This window comes from Cariama cristata, unplaced genomic scaffold (assembly GCF_000690535.1).
Source record: "Cariama cristata isolate BGI_N322 unplaced genomic scaffold, ASM69053v1 scaffold6412, whole genome shotgun sequence".
NCBI lineage: Eukaryota > Metazoa > Chordata > Aves > Cariamiformes > Cariamidae > Cariama > Cariama cristata.
In genome coordinates this window covers 92,907-109,986 of record NW_009605439.1, presented here as the reverse complement: position 1 = coordinate 109,986, position 17,080 = coordinate 92,907, and the positions used below count along the sequence as shown (strand labels likewise).

The 17,080-nt window shown below is 36.8% G+C and overlaps 1 protein-coding gene across 1 annotated transcript in view; it reads left to right on the top strand.

Annotated features, from left to right (window-relative positions):
* The first annotated feature begins 1,259 nt into the window (after nt 1-1,259).
* LOC104158331 (sodium channel protein type 2 subunit alpha-like) overlaps nt 1,260-17,080 on the top strand; it is a 46,337-nt gene continuing 30,516 nt past the window's right edge. Inside the window, exons 1-10 of the mRNA XM_009695948.1 lie at nt 1,260-1,529; nt 2,969-3,097; nt 4,435-4,550; nt 5,574-5,744; nt 9,987-10,078; nt 12,219-12,425; nt 13,043-13,106; nt 13,740-13,884; nt 15,162-15,356; nt 16,773-16,964. Coding sequence (XP_009694250.1) covers nt 1,260-1,529; nt 2,969-3,097; nt 4,435-4,550; nt 5,574-5,744; nt 9,987-10,078; nt 12,219-12,425; nt 13,043-13,106; nt 13,740-13,884; nt 15,162-15,356; nt 16,773-16,964 — 1,581 coding nt within the window. The remainder of the gene's footprint in view (nt 1,530-2,968; nt 3,098-4,434; nt 4,551-5,573; nt 5,745-9,986; nt 10,079-12,218; nt 12,426-13,042; nt 13,107-13,739; nt 13,885-15,161; nt 15,357-16,772; nt 16,965-17,080) is intronic.

The following is a 17,080-nucleotide window of genomic DNA, read 5'->3' as shown; positions in this document are numbered from 1 at the left end:
TTCTGAAGAACAAGAAGAGCAAAGCACGAACATGAGTGCAGAATCAGAGGAGAGTGAAGCTCAACAGCAGTAAGGTAAAACATACCATTTCCTGTGTTTTTACTACAAACCATAAATATCTCCTTGAATGTACTCAAAACTCAAGTGGACAGAGCCTTGAGCCAAACTCAATGTTGGCCTTGCTTAGAGGAGCAGATGGATCTGAGGAGCCTCATGGTCTTTTCCAGTTAGACCATTTTGTGATCCCATGTAAGCAGCAGGGCTGGTAGATATGGAACTAAGTTCTATTTTCAAGAAGTACAGAGGTGCAGTAACTAAGGTGCAAGGCTGCTAATACTGTAAGCTGCTACAGAGAGAAACAATTGAGTGATTGTCAGAGTTCTGATAGAGATGTGAGTTTGTCACTTCCTAGCTGGAAAGACAAAGGGAAAATATATTTTGATATGAATGCGCTTCTAGTTGATTTTGCTTTATATTCTGGGGTGCATCAAACACAGTATAACCAGTTGGTCAAAAGAGCTGATTATTCCACCATATTCAGCATTGGTGTGGCCTCACCTGGAGTACTGTGTGCAGTTCTGGGCCCCACAGTTTAAGAAGGATGCAAAGGTCCTTGAATGCGCCCAGAGGAGGGCAACAAAGCTGGTGAAAGGGCTGGAAGGAATGTCCTGTGAGGAGCAGCGGAAGACTTTGGGCTTGTCGAGTTTGGAGAAAAGGAGGTTGAGAGGTGACTCTTTACAGCTTCCTGAGGAGGGGACATGGAGAGGGGGGTGCTGAGCTCTTCTCCCTGGGATCCAGTCACAGGACGTGTGGGAATGGTTTAAAGCTGCACTGGGGAGGTTTAGACTGGACATCAGGAAGCATTTCTTTACCCAGAGGGTGATCAAACACTGGAACAGGCTTCCTAGAGAGGTGATCGATGCCCCAAGCCTGTCAGTGTTCAAGAGGCATTTGGACAAGGCCCTTAACAACATGCTTTAACTTTTATTCAGCCCTGAAGTGGTCAGGCAGTTGGACTAGATGATTGTTGTAGGTATCTTCCAACTGAAACAGTCTCGTCTCCCCTTTGTCTCCCCTTTGTCTCCCCTTTGTCTCCCCTTCGTCTCCCCTTCGTCTCCCCTTCTTTCACAGAAGGAAGAAATAATTTATCTAATGGGTATTAGTTTTAAGTTGTGTATTTTTTCTGATATTTTCTAATTGTCATTATCCTTCTCTTTTAAGTTACTTCTAGCACTGGAAGCAAACATATAGAAGGAAAAATGGATCCGTTGTTTTGCCAATCAGAAACTAACAGCTTTCGACGTTTCACCCCTGAGTCCTTGGCAGCAATTGAGGAAAGAATTGCTAAGAAAAAAAGGCAGCAAGCCAAAGTTAACCGGGAGAATAAGGACCAAGGAGTTGAAGATAAACTAACCCCTCAGCTTGATCTGAAAACCTGCAAAAAACTGCCGTCTCTGTATGGGGATATTCCTGTGGAGCTCATTGGGGAACCCCTGGAAGATTTTGATCCATACTACAGTGATCACAAGGTTAAAACTTTCAAAAATATTTTGTTATTTAATTTTGTTTGCTGAACTCTTAAGAGATAGTAAAAGCTCTGTTCAGGAGATTCTGTTTTTTGATTGTTCTGTAGACAGGTCTTCAAACATTACTAGCATTTTGGGTGGCAAGAGTGCTAAGGTATACTCCACATTATGTAATGGAAAGATATTTTAAGTTCCAGTCAGCAGTCAGAATTAACTATGAAAACAGGATACACTTGATAGATGCACTTTGGTAGGAAATATATTCTAGGATAACTGATGCTTTGTCTTCCAGGGCAGTTTCTGTGATGTCTGTGGGGCTGAACTCAACTGTTGTATAAACAGTGCCTGTCAAACAGTAGATCATGCTGGAATTGCTGACTTACTGCAGATGCTTTTGCTGAATTACAGATATTATACAAATTAAGGAAAACACATCTGAGAGATTTCCAGGACTCTATGTAGCAAAACCATGTATTTTCATTATAGTAAATTAATTTTCTGTTATTTTATGTCTCAGCAGCTTTGTTTATTGTACCATATTTATATTGCATATACTCCATGCTATTGCAAAGTGTTTTGTGTTGTTGCCTATAGGAGTGTGTAAGGTAGATGCTCTAGGAATCCCTTCTAAATTAAATGTCTATTGTATGATTGCTTACTGTTGAGGGGGTCTTGACCTGAAGAGCAGAAGGTTCCATCCAGTCCTATGTTACTGTCTTTTATGTGTACCAGCAAGTCACTGGAATACAATAATTTAATCAGAGAACATGCAGAAAGCTTTGTTCTTCCAGAGATGTTTTTTTTCCTCAAAGCGATCAAAGTGATATTCTTGATGAAGAGAAACTAAGGCTGATTCAATTGAAGAAATGTGCATAAAAGTTAGTGAACTGCGTTTTTAATTTAAGAAATTTCATTTTTTACTTCATGTGGTAAAAGTGGTGAGCTGCGTGGACCTTAATGTAGCTTAGAGGGAATTTACAGTGTTACTTGATAATTTAGAGACATTTCAAAATTAAAATTTTTACTTCGACTGAACTGGATTCTGGCAGTCCAACACAATATGTATTTTGTAAATAATCTTTAGTAGCCTATAAAACTATCCAAGAGTAAGGTAATTTTGAGTATGATTAACACCATTGTTGCAGTCTCAGAATAGTATCCTTTAATTACTTTGACCAAGTGAATATGATTACTTGCTTTGCAAATTCATCCTCATTACTACTTCTTTCTCACAGGCAATAATGAACTTTTAGTTAGCTTCTGTCTTTCTTTCAAAACATTGTATCATCAGGTCACAGCTCCAAATAAGAATACAAGAAAGCTTTACTCATAATTGAAATTAGATATAGTTCTAGATGCAGATTTGAAATCCTAAACGTTTAATTTTTGGGGAAAATTTTGTTTCATTAAAGTATTTAATATACTGTGAATTTTTTTTATAGACTTTTATGGTGATAAATAAAAGGAGGACTATTTTCCGGTTTAGTGCCACGCCTGCCTTGTGTATAGTTGGTCCTTTTAATCCAGTCAGAAAAGCAGCAATTAAAATTCTGATCCATTCATATCCTTTTGTTGGTTTCCCTTATTTTAGTTTTAAAATATACTGTACCATTTTCTGTCATTCTGTTCCTCTGTTCATGTTAATGTAAATGTAAGCTTATGTGGCTATGATAGAGATTTTTAAAAAGTGATTGAATCTTATTTTAAAACAGCCAAGATATTTACATGGTGTTGGTGCAAGTAAAAATGTCAAAAAGCTCATATTTAAAGTCAGATTTGCAGATATTGTTATGAAACAACATTTAGAGGCTACTGTATGATATTTTAACCCTTTTTCCAGAACTTTTTCTAAATCTCTACTGTAGTGACAAGCTTAAATTTAGGGGAAAAAACCAAACCAAACCAACACAGTGACTGACTCCCTAGTTATTAAAACATGAAGGATGTGATTTATGGCAATGCTTTGCTGAAAGAGTCTGATGTTATCCTAAGAAATGTATTTCACACTCAAGTTCAGAAAGTTCTGAAAAGTACCCATTTTTTAATATTTTTGCAAAAACATAAACTTAGTTTGGAGAATAGAAAATTGTGAAGGAATGCAGGTCCAAAACCATAGGCTGAGTAGTTTCTGCTCTTTCTGCCAAACATCTGTTCTCATTTGGAATTATTAATTTGTAGCAATAGGTCCTTTTATGGGAACTCATGGCTGACTGAATGCATATTCGTGCTATTAGAAATTACTAAATTTGCTGTTCGTTTTCAAATAAACGCTAAATTTAAGGCCGATGCTCATTTAAAATAAAACCCCACTTTCATTAGGTGACAAGTGAACTTTCATGAAAGAATATTATTTCTTATGCATGTTTTCATCACTTGCCACATAAAATGAGAAAGCTTTCTGAACTCGTGGCAGAGCATATGTGTCTTTTGTAAGAATGTATATATGGACTCCCAATTTCAAAGAACACTGATTATTGATAATTAAGCTTCTTCATCTGGTTTTCCTATGCTTAAAACCCTAGTTGTTAGGGGTTGTGGCCCATTTCTCTTTATTCCATGCTCCTGCTGGGAAGAAATGGAGGTTTCTAAAGTTTCAAATAACAGTAGACATCAGAGGACTTAGATTTTTTTTCGTTTATTTCTGTTCCTCATCTCTACTGTCAAACATATTATGTCCCATTTATGTCCTAACTTCCAAAACTATCTCCACATACAGATAATTCATTGTTATTTTTAACCCATGAAGTTTACCTAGCTGAGCAGAAGTTTGATCTGACATCAGTTTCTTTGGAAAACACATGAAAACTCCTGAGCATATTCAGAACCAAAGTAATTATTTGAATATCTGTTTGGATTTTTTTGTGTGTAAATCAGCAACTTTTCTAAACTTCATTGTTTTATAATGTAGCACGTTTACCTTAACTTATTATTCACATTATTTGTTGGCTTTATTACATGTACTGTGGTACTTAATTTTGCTTCCATGGCTATAACTAAGCTTCAAGAAACACTTGACTGGGCTGAGTAAGTATCTCAGTTGTCATTTGTTCACTCTTTTTCTAAGGATACTAACATGATGGACTGAAAAATGTAAATAATGTGGTGATCCAACTGTGGGGCTTGAAAATTCTCAGACAGACCTCTGAGGAACATTTAGGATTATTATTACTATATCACACAGTCTTCTGTGGAGCTTCAGTGCCTTTTCTTAGAGGCTTACGCCATATGCATTTTGCTCGAAGTTGGTTAATTTTGCCTTCTGGTGTAACATAGAAGGTTGCCCCATTTTTCCTTTTTAAAGAGACTGTGCAGCAGGATTCTAACTTAATATATCTCATTCTAAAGCAATAACCTGAATGTCTGTTATGGCCAGCTCATGCAAAAAGTATAAAGAGATAAATATTTATTCTATTCTTTCTTGCTGTTTCTGGGGGACACTGCTACTTCAGTTGTTTGCATTAGGAAGCCATTTATTTACAGTGTCTTGTTACTTTTTGTAATTGTGCACTGTATCCAGTGTAATTTGAGTTCATGTTCTATCATTAAATCTTGAAAATGTGCCTGGAGCCTCAGAGGTTCTATAATTTTAATTCCTCTTATTTTGGGGTAAGCATGTTGATAAAGATAGCTTAATTTTATGTAGAATTTCTTTCAGTTACAGAGTATTTGTCAGAATAAATTTATAAAATGTGCTAACTTTATAGGCTAAAATAAGTCTCTACTGTTATTTTTCTGCCAAAATGTTAAGGCTTTAATATTTTCCAACCTGGTTTAGAACATAAACATAGTGTTAAAAATTTTTTCATAAAGAAATGTGAGCTATCCTTCACCCAGAAATAGAATGGTATGCTTATGTGAACGTCTGTGATTATAGATTTACATGGAAATCTTACTAAAATACAGGAAGGCATCTTCTTATACTCACGATGTTTCTGAAAGTAATGTAACCTGTCCTATTTTACTTCATATTTTCTACCTTCATCTCCATCCAGTGATTAAATCATAGAAAAGGTAGAAATTTGCCTGAATGTGTCTCAATCTCATTAGTATTTTTATTTCTATAACTTTATTATATGCTTTCCTTCTCAGATATCTTTTTGCTAGCATATATACTGGTGAAATATTGATAAAAATATTAGCAAGAGGATTTGTTTGGAATGAATTTACCTTTCTTCGAGATCCGTGGAACTGCTTGGATCTTGTTGTTATTGTCATAACGTAAGTAAAACTCAGTTGTACTTTTACACTCAAGGGACAAACACACAAATAAAATGCTATTTGATATTGCTGAAGTTTGTTAGAGTGGTTGACATCTTACCTGCTTAAGAATTACTGTGGTTGAATCATCCTTTGCATATCTGCAAAGAGGAAAATAGTCATGGACCTTAATGCAAGACCTAAATGCAAAGCTCATCTTGGAACTGTTCGGCTGTTCTCAATTTAGTATGTATTTAAATTTCGTTAAGAAGCGATTGCATAGACAGCTGAAATGAAGCATGTCTCTTTGTATTGTCTTAGTTGTACTCTGGATGAGATGAAACTCATTTGAGAATGATCCAAAGTGGGTCACATGGTGTTGAATGACATGGTGATAAATAACAGGTGAAATCCCAAGAATGTAAAGTGATGCTCAAGGAAAAACAGACCTAGCTTTACATACACAGTTATGGGCTCTGAAATAGCTTTCACTTGTTGGGAAGACTATGTTGGAGTTAAAACAGACAATCTTGTGAAAACACCACTCTAGTATGCAATCATGGTCAGAGAAAGAAATAGAAAATGAGGACATTATGGGTAAGAAATAAAGAAAGAAGCAGAACACATACTTATTTCACAGTGTGACCTGTATTTTTCTTCAGGACTATAAGTAGTTTTACTCCTGACATCTGGAAAGATGACAGAATTAAAAAATATGCTGAGAATACGTATATCTTGTATTCCACATAATAAGAAACTAGATAGAGTAAAACTCTCATGAAAAAAATACAGAGCAGGAACATGTTTGAAGTCTGTGGCACAGAGCCAAAAAGAGAATAAATAATTTATTTTTTTCTACTACAATGAGAGCTAAAGGCACCAAATAAAGTTGTCAGATGGCAGAATGAAAAAGAAGGGAATAGCTTTTTGCGCTATGTAGGCATACTCCCATAGGAAGTTGTGGATGCAAAAGACTTAGTTGCATTCAGAAGGCTTCTGGACGAAAACACATTAAGGATTATTTTTAACACAAAGATACTATGTCTTGTTCAGGAAGTCCCTGAGCTATAAATTTGCTGGAAGAATTAAATCTAGGAACCATCACGGCCTTGATTCTAAACTCCCGTGTAAGCATCTGTTGTGGGTCATTCTTGAAGACAGGGTAATAGGCCAGATGGGTCACTGCTGTGGTCAATTTTAAATTAATATCAAAACCAACTGGCTAGGTGGACAAGAAATGAGGAAGAAACCAAGTCAGAATTTGCATCTCAAATACAGAATGTTAATCTGGAAGGTAAAATATTCTTACTCGCAGCAGTGAACAGATTCATTAATGACCAGTCCCAGAGCTTTCAAAGCAAATCTCTGTCATTTAGCATTTCTGAATAGTTTTCAGTTGTCTTGTTCTAATTTATTAGCAGTGTAGAGCTATTTAGATTGGAAGGGACCTCTGGAAATCATGTGGTCCAGCTCCATGCTAAAAGCAGGACTAATTTAAATTAGGTTGCTCAGGACCTCGTCCAGTCAAGTTTTGAGTTTCTCTAAGCACGAAGATTCAACAGCCTCTCTGAGCCACCCGTTCCAATGACATTGTGAGGGTTTTTTTCTCCCAAATTTCTAATTAAAATGTCTTGTGTAACAACTTACATCTGCTGCCTCTCATCCTTTCATGGTGAGCTCCCAAGAACAGCCTGACTCCATCTTCTCTAAGCCCTTACACTGGGCAGCTGAAGATAGCAATAAGATTCCTACTCCATTACCCCATTAGCTTGCTCTTCTTCAGACTTAACAAATCCAATCCGGCCTAACAATTTAACCGTCTAATTGTTTTTCTGCCCCAGCTTAGAGCCCTGGTTGGACCTGCTCCAGTATGTAAAATGTCTTGCTTGCCCTGGAGAGCTCAAGGCTGGACACAACACTCCAGATTCAGTGTCAGAAATCACTTCCTTCAGTATATGAGCTAGACTCCTCAACATAGAAGCTAGACTTGTGCTAATCTAGCCCAATACGTTCTGTGTCACAAGGGTGCTTTGCTTATTCATGTTTAATTTGTCTGCCCTGATCCCAGGTCCTTTTCTGCAAAGCTGCTCATTATCCAATTTGCCCTCAGCTCCTACTTGTGGTCATGCTGACTCAGGGGCAAGACATTACCTCTGCTTTTGCTGAACTTTATAAGGTTTCTACAGCCTGTAACTCCAGTCTGTCAAGCTTGCTTTACAGAGCAGCCTTGCCACCCAGTACTCCCCACCCCAGTTTAGTATTTGTGAACTTGCTGAAGGCAAACTCTATTTCATTCTTCAGGATGTTAATGAAATGGTCAAACAATATTGGCCCCAGGACTGACCCATGAGGGATGCCACTAGTAACCTGCTGCCAGCTAAACTTTGTCCCTTTGATCACAGCACATAGATGCATGGATGATATTTCACTTCCAGAGATTTAGATGCTAGACTCTGGGACCTGGGAGGCCTGAGAGCAGACCTCACTGGTAAAGACCAAATCAAGTCAGTGTTGATTTGGTTTCATTTCAAGTTTTACATGTCCTTTGTCACTAGGTTCCCTCCCTCCTTGAGCAGGTCCACAGTTTCCTTAGTCATCTTTTCACTGCTGATGTACTTAAAGTAGCCCTTCTTGTTGCCCTTCATATCCCTTGCTAGCTTCAACTTCAGCTGAGTTTTATCTTTCCTTGCTTCACCCCTGCATGCCCAGCAATGTCTTAGTGTCCCTTCACAGAGCTATCTCTTCTTCAACCTTCTGCACACTTCCTCTTTGAATATGAGATTAGTCAGGAGTTTCCTGTTCAGGCAAGACCATTTTCCGCCATATCCACTTGACTTTCTACAGAGTGAAGTGCGTTGTTCCTGTGCTTTGAAGAAAATACCCTTGAAGATCAACCAGCTGTTCTGGGGGCCACTTTTCCCTTTGGGGCAGTTTCTGATCCCTGAACATGCTGAAATCTGCAGTCCTAATGTCCAAAATTTTTATTCTGCTGTTCATCTTGCTTACTTTTCTGGGGGTCTTAAAGACTATCTCATGGGATCTGTAGCAAAGGCTGCCATCAACTGTCATATCCCTGACTGGTTTTTCCTTGTTTGTAAATAATAAGTTATGTACTGAGATGTCATCACACACATATGTATGTATATGAACAAAGTATTCTTATGGGTAATCTATACACCACGAAGGAGCTTACACATTATTAATCATCAACAGCTATCAAGAAGTCTAGCAGCTGAATGAACAATTTCATTTTATGATCCTACTTTTCTACTCATGCTCCTAATTAGTTTGTGTTCAAGCAGATATAAGCACTTTGCAATATAGTATCTCCTTCTGTTATTTTGGGATCCTATCATGCAACAAATAAAAATATTTAGAAATTAACTCAACAGTTAGCTCAAGTGCAGTTATTACTTAAGGTACTTGAAAATTATTTAAACTTACAGGCTAGGTAAAGCTGTAGCATTCTTATCTATTGCTGACAAAAGTCATGCTTTGGGTGGGAGATCGCATAGATCACCTCCAGAGGTCTTTTCCAACCAATGTTTCTCAGATTCTGTTATTGAGACCTTTTATTTTACGGATTTCTGTTACCAGTTATGACCTTGCCATATGATGAGTCATAATTTGTGTCCATTCTGACATAAAAGAAGTCTTATAAAATATGAGGTAACCTGTTAAAGTGCTGTATAGGATATGCAACTCTTAAGATACTAATTTTCTGAAATTTTCAAATTGTTGAAATGATTGAATTGAAACTGGTTTCAATACTCAAGTTCTTTGCTGACTTAAATAAAAGTTAGAAAGACAGCCATGTGGTACAGAATTAATGTATTGTAGACCTAGTATTGCTCAACTCCCTTCACATAAAGTGTATATTGAGTAGTTTTGAGATAGCTGCAACGCGCACTTTCATATAGTGTTCTAAATCAGATTAGCCTCAGTATGACAGGGTGTGGTTATGACATTGAAGGCTTTGTATTTATTTGACATTTTGATGGATAAACACTTCAAAAGTTAAGCATCCAATTCCACACTAAGTAAACATTTGCCGTATTTCTTTTCAGAGGCACTATGCAAAAGTCTCATTATTTTATATCAGTACCTAGAAATGTACTTAGATTCCTAACTTTAGACATCTACCTTAGGACATATTTGACCTATATATTTTCAGTAACTCATTCATTACTGTGTGCTCAACATGCATATGCTCTGAAAAGCTAGGTCTTTGTCATTCAGTTACATGGTGGTTTAATTTTATAGGTATATTACTATGTTTAAAAGTACGGGCAAGGTTTCAGCTCTTCGAACTTTCAGAGTACTGAGGACTTTGAAAGCTATTTCAGTAATACCAGGTAAGGAACAACATGTCTTACTAATTTTCCCTCTGGTCCAGCAGTATGCTGTTTCTAATTTCTCTCCTGTTCTTGTCTTCAGTTTTCTGGTCACTTTTTGTGAAGGTTAACAGGATGCCAAGGTGTGACTGTTTTGCAGTCTGTAGTAACTCTCAGCAGCATCTTAATAATGTTTTTTATCATCTTTCCTCAAAATGATTTTGATGCAGGCAAATCTTTGTATTTTCTGCTTTTTCTATCATATCACTAATGTTCAATTTTGCTTAGCCCAGTGCCTTTATCCTTTACTTTTCTCTTTCCTGAGCAGCACACCCTATTCAATATATTGTCTTAACATGATATGGCTATACCACCGTATTTCTGATTTCATGTTCTAGTTCATTAGCTTAATCCTCTATGATTTATTTGCCAGAATGCTGACTTCACAATATTTCAGAGTTTCATTTGCTTGTTTACGGACAACAGCCACTATCTGGATTTAGCATAATATTTTGAACAGTATTTTGCATATGCTGTCCACATGGTCGATATTTTTGTAAGTCGTGGCAGTAATTAGGATACCAGAGTATGGATTTCAGAGTCTAACTGCAAAAACTTGTTTGAAAATCTATAAATTACTTATATCCCATTGTCATAATGTATATTAACTTTACCATTTCTATGTAATTACAAATATATTTTCGATTTTGCTATGAAAATATAACAGGAATTAAACATAGAAGTATTTAATTTTTAATGTCAAAACCACCCATCAATACTTTTTCTTTCATATTCAACATGGAGAACAGACATTAAATGAAATTTTACTTTTTTCTTATGAAGACTTCTAGAAAAATCCTGGAAATCACTCTCTGCCTATGTCATATTTCAAATTCAGTTATTCTGTCAGAATATTGGTCTTCAGTTTATGTATAATCCATTTTCACAGAATCACAGAATGGTTGAGATTGGAAGTGACCTCTGGAGGTCATCTAGTCCAGCCCCCGTGCTCAAGCAGGGCTACCTAGACGTGGTTGCCCAGGACCATGTCCAGACAGCTTTTGAATATCTGCAACGATAGAGATTCCACAACCTCCCTGGGAAACCTGTGTGAGTGCTTGGTCACACTCACAGTAGAAAAGTGTTTCCTGATATTTGGAGGGATCCTGCTGTGTTTCAGTTTGTGCCTCTGATCCTCTCACTGGGCACCACTGAAAAGAGCTTGACTCCATCATCTTTGTACCCTCCCTTCAGGTATTTATAAGCATTGATGAGACCGCCCCTGAGCCTTCCCTTCTCCAGGCTGGACCCCCCCCCGCCACTTCCCTTCTCCAGGCTGAACAGTCCCAGGTCTCTCAGCCTGTCCTCACAGGAGAGGTGCTCCAGTCTCTTCATCATCTTTGTGGCCCTTTGCTGGACCTTCTCCAGTATGTTCATGTCTGTCTTGTAGCCAAGAACTGGATGCAGTACTCCAAGTGTGTCCCCACTAGTGCTGAGTAGAGGGGAATGATCCCCTCGCTTGACCTGCTGGCCATGCTTTGCCTAATGCAGCCCAGGATTCACATGAATTCTTTTGGACCCCGCCATTCACCTTATTTGTCACAAGGCAACATTACTGGCTCATCTATCCACCAGAACCCCCAGGTCCTTTTCTGCCAAGCTGCGTCCCAGCTGGGTGGTTGCCCCAACATATGTTTGTTTCCTGCCCAGTGTCATAAACATTCTTTTGCTTTTAAACTGGTGACATCTGTAAGGCGTTATCTTCTAAGACAGAATTCCCTGAGTCAGCAGAAGCTATCCCTTATTGTAATGTGTCTTTGGCACAGTGTGAAGTACTTGTTTAATGTTAATCAAGCACAGAAATCTGTCCATATTCATTGAAGTTCATAAGAATTTGCTTAGATGCCATCTTAATTTAGAATTTTCAAGTTAGCAGTATTACTGTTAGAAGGAAGTAAAAGCCAAATAATTTATGTTTAGGAAATTTAAGTAAAAATACTTTACTCATTCCTATGTTTTATTTTTCCTCATTTAATACTCTGAAGTTATAAAACGATTTACACTGATTGTTTTTAACATTGCAACTGTTGTATATTGTCATGTGGGAATGCTACTGCATTCCTCTTCTCATTTTGCATACTATTGAATCTTATTTTTCTAGGTCTGAAAGTCATCGTAAATTCACTTATTGAATCTGTTAGAAAACTCACTGACGTGTTGATCTTGACTGTTTTTTGCTTGAGTGTATTTGCTCTAATAGGCCTCCAGCTTTTTATGGGCAATTTAACATCCAAATGTGTCCTCAATAATGCTACGTACAATGACACATTATGTATGGATGCCAAGATATATGTACCAAATGATGAAGGTAAATTTTATTATTTTCTCCCTTTATGTAATCTGTGTATCTTTCTATGTATGTCTTGTTTTTTCACAGAGATGTTAAAATACGGTTGCATGTATTTCTTGCAAGAAGATATGTCCTTCCATTTGCACAAGTAGTAATATGAAGTCTCTGGGTCAACTGAATGTGAGATTAGTGAATCTTGGATTTGGAGAAAGATTAGCAGTCTGTGGGATAGAAGGGACTGAGTTTTCTATAAGCATTTGCTTCTTTACCTATGCACATTGCACAGGGATCCTAATTTTAAGGGTACTGCACAGATAATGATTTTTTCCATCACTTTATATCGTTCAGGGATTTTACCTACTTCTCACACAGATTCTTATTTTTAACCAGAGATGAAATAAAATCTTACATTGCGAGTTGTGCAATTAGTTGTTTTTTTTTTTTTTTTAATTGCCATAAGGACAGATCTACTGAGAAACAGCCCTATATGCCGTTTGTTGTGAAAGGAGTCTTTCACAGAGATTTGTTCCATCAGTGTTTTTTAAAGTGCAGTAATGTATGGTTTACTGTCAGAGTGCTGTAGGAACTGACAACTGATTTTATGATTCCTTGCTAATTTTTTTTATTATTATTAGATATCTGCTACAGAATGAATAAATCTTCTGAAATATTGCTCTGTGGGTTCAGTTCAGATCCTGAGTAAGTGAACAAAACAGTTTTAGTACTTTCTTATTTTTTCCTCCAGATGTACTGTGGTTTATTTTTGACCTAAAGGAATGGTGATGATTTTTCAGGAGAGTGGAATGTGTCTGTGGGGGTTATTAAATTAAAAACCAGATATTTAACATCAGAAAAAGAATGAAGTAAAGTACTAGGACGCAAGCAATTATATATGTGCTTTGTTGCTAACCACTGTAAGCCTAATGGTGATGTAGAATGATATAAAGGAGGAGAGTAAACGATCAGTAAAGAGTTGTGAGATATTAATAAGTTCTCCTCTCCTCATCTTGTAAATTATTTAAAAGTAAACATATTTCCATTTTTTTCCCCTCTCTATGTATTTGTTTGCATGTATCCTAAATCAGTGAAGAGTTTCTGTCTAGTCAGAAACTAGACAGAACTAGAGTTTCTGTCTAGTTTCTTTGACTAGACAAAAGGATTTCTAGGATTGTTTGATATAAATCAGCCCTTCTGGCAGAGTTATATTGGGGAATCATGAAACAGACTTTTAGATAAACTGAATAAATCTGTGTTTGATGTTGTGTACTGGATGCTTTCAGGTACAATCTAATACTGCGAGTAAGTATTGTTTAACATTTCTTTTGTGGTTAGCAAAGAGTGCCCAGAAAACTATAGCTGCAAGAAGATTGGGAAGAATCCTGACTTTGGTTATACAAGTTTTGATCATTTTGGCTGGGCTTTCCTTTCTTTATTCCGTCTAATGACACAGGATTACTGGGAGCGTCTCTACAGACAAGTAGGTACTTTTATTACCTGCTAGAATGACTTTAGACATGCAGTTAGAGCTTTATGTCCACTAGAGAAATCTGCACCTGTTTTAACATTACTAATATCAGATTTCTTTTCAAATCAACGTAAATATTAAGGAAGTAGCTTCAAGTGACTAGGTTGTAACACCTTCTGCAAGTGATGTTGGATGGGAGCAATCCTGCTGTCAATGCTTATAGTTCTGTTGGAAAACACACTTGGGTTGGTGATTAATAGTTAAATGTTAATATGTGACTACCAAACCATTGGAGTATATAGTAGATCCAGCTAGTGAGCTCACTGCTGCTGCAGGGGGTATGAGGACTTGTTTACCTACTCTGTTTCTCTTCCTTTTAAGTCCTGACTCCTCACCAAACCTTTTGGCTCAATATATACACTTTTATTTCAGATAATTTTTGACAACGGATACTAAAAAAAAATAATGGAGTATTTATGTTTTGATTCAGAGAGTTGAATGTAACTTTTAAATTCTGGGGTTTTTTGACAAAAACGGTACAAACACTGCATGTAGAGAACTCCTTGGATCCCTTACATCTCTGCAGTGCCTGCACTAGAAGGGAATTATCCTCCGCCTTGTTCTGTAACTTTCATGTGTTCTGCTTTAACTTTTTCTAGCAACCTTTATTAACTGAGATTTTTTTTTAAATGGATACATCTTTTTGCTATTTGGAGGTCGTGTAGTTTTTATTTTTTAATGTCTCAGAGCTTAATTTTGAGCCATCTCCTCTGCTACCATTGTAAAAAATGTACGAATAAGCAATCCATTTTGCCTCTAATTCTCTAATTATAGCATTTTTCATGATTGTTTAGATAATCCTAGCTTTCCTCTTTATTACTGAGTTTTACTAATTTCTTCTGTAGTCACCTTTATATTGCTTTACAGCTGAAGTTGTCTTCTCATAACTTAAACTCTGATGATCATTTGCCCAATTTACTGGGAGAAATTTCATTTAATTTTAAGAATGGAATGACTTAATTCTTCTCTGCAGTATATGGCATCATTAGGAATGCTTGATGGCCTATTACATAAAGGAAGCTGAAATTTATTTACTTGAAGGCCAGGGGAACTCCTGACTAGATGTATTTCTAGACCAGAGGTAGATCCTACTTTGTTTAATGAAAACAGTGCAGTATGTTGACCTTCTGTATTGTATAGGAAAATAAATTGTTTAAAGTTAGATTGAAATTCTGTTGTAAATGTTAGTTTATTAAAAATTTGTTACAACGTTTACCTTTTCCTCACAGACTATCCGTACATCTGGAAAGAGCTACGTTTTATTTTTTCTGGGGGTCATCTTTTTATGCTCCTTTTATCTCTTCAATCTGATTTTGGCTGTAGTAACTATGGCATATGAAGAGCAAAATAGAGCTACTCTTGCTGAAACCGAGGCAAAGGAAAAATTACTTCAGGATGCCCAAAAAATTCTAGAGGCAGAACAGGTTTGTAAATTATTATATATAATATATAATATGTGGTTTCTTTTGCATATATTTGAATATATATAAACATTTCTGTGATACAAACAAACAACATGAGTCCAAGTTAAATCAAGTTAAGTTTTAGGATTTGCAGACTTGACATTGTACAAGAATGGCATGCTGGCAAGTGTATAGCTTCTATGGTATTGCATAGGTGCTTGCACTCTGTGGTTTGCCCCATTCTTGTACACTGCCACTATTGCTGTGTACAAAAATTTCTTTCTCTGGATATTCCTTCTTGCTATTGTTGTGTAGTCTGATGAAGAAAGTATGAGTGGATAAATTTACATCCATAAGAAAAAGTTGTAATTTCTACACTTCCCTGAAATCGGAAGTTCTAATGCTGATAGATTTCAGGATTGATTAAAAATGCAAGCTTTCTGAGAGCCACTGTGCTCAGGTATTTAAGGGGTGTCGTGCCTCTTTTTGAGTGACTTACATGCAGAAGGTCTACCAGTTGACAAGAGCAAGAATAGTCTTTGACCAGGCTAATGCCATCAGTTTCATATTAATATAGAAGGACACCCAAAGACTGCATTAGTTTCTTTGCTGTTGGTTTGGAGAGCTAATAGACACACATCAGATTCCTACAGTGTTTCCTCTTGGCACAGTATTGCGTAGATTCATTCATTCCTTGACTTATACGGGACCAGGGATCACCTTGTTGTTTTTATTTTATTTCTGAGAAGTGAAGCACTGAGCTGATGCAACAGGATAGATCAAAAATTATTGGTAAGACATGTTTTATCTTCTAACTTTTTATAAAAGATACCTCTGATTTACTGCTAACAATCAGAAAAGTCAGACTTGTAAGAGGACATACAAATATTCTTTAGCAACTATCCAATTTCATCGTTAAAGTGAAAGGCACCACCAGTTTACCAAATTCCTCCTCTACAGGTGTCAACAGGCCTGTAATGTTTCTCTGTCTGAAATTCCAGCTTACCAAGCTTGATTTAGGCTTTTCTTTCTTCTTTTTTTCTTTCAAGAGGATTAGTAGTGAAGAAAGGTTTAACCTTTTAGGATTTGGTTCTAGCCCTTAGTCTTCTGTTGTCTTTGGGCTTAAGGTCCTTCCCAAAGCAAGAAAAGGAGAGTGAAAGGATACACCATAATATTCTGTAATTCAGATACAACATACGATATCTAAAGTGGCAAGGACAAACTTTAATTACAGTAGCTGACAAGTAACCCTGCTTTATCTTTCAGTATTCTGAATAGCATTTTCTACTCCTATCTTTTTATGGTCATTTAATATTTGAAAGGTATGAATTGTTAGTGCAAAGCATTCAGATAGCATAATGAACTGTATATGATCCTAGTCCATTTATTGGCATTTGCCTTGTATTACTAGACAGACCTTTGCGGTTTCTTTTACAGATGTTGGCTGCGGGAGAAGGTAATAAGGCCTTACATGCCAGATCTGAAATGTCAGTTGATGACTTGAAAAGTTCACAAGAAAAAGAGATTAAGAAAGAAAAATCTGCTTTAAGAAAAAGCTTAATTTTAGGTGATTGTGACAAAGAGGAGCATCTATTTCATTCACAGCCTAATCACTGCCACAAGAAGCTTGTAAGTATTCAAAATAGAAGATACATTCATTAGACTTGCATGTGATATGACAATTTGATGAGCAGAAAAGATTTGTTTATTTGCAATTTTTTCCCTCCCCCTCCCCGCCCCCCCCC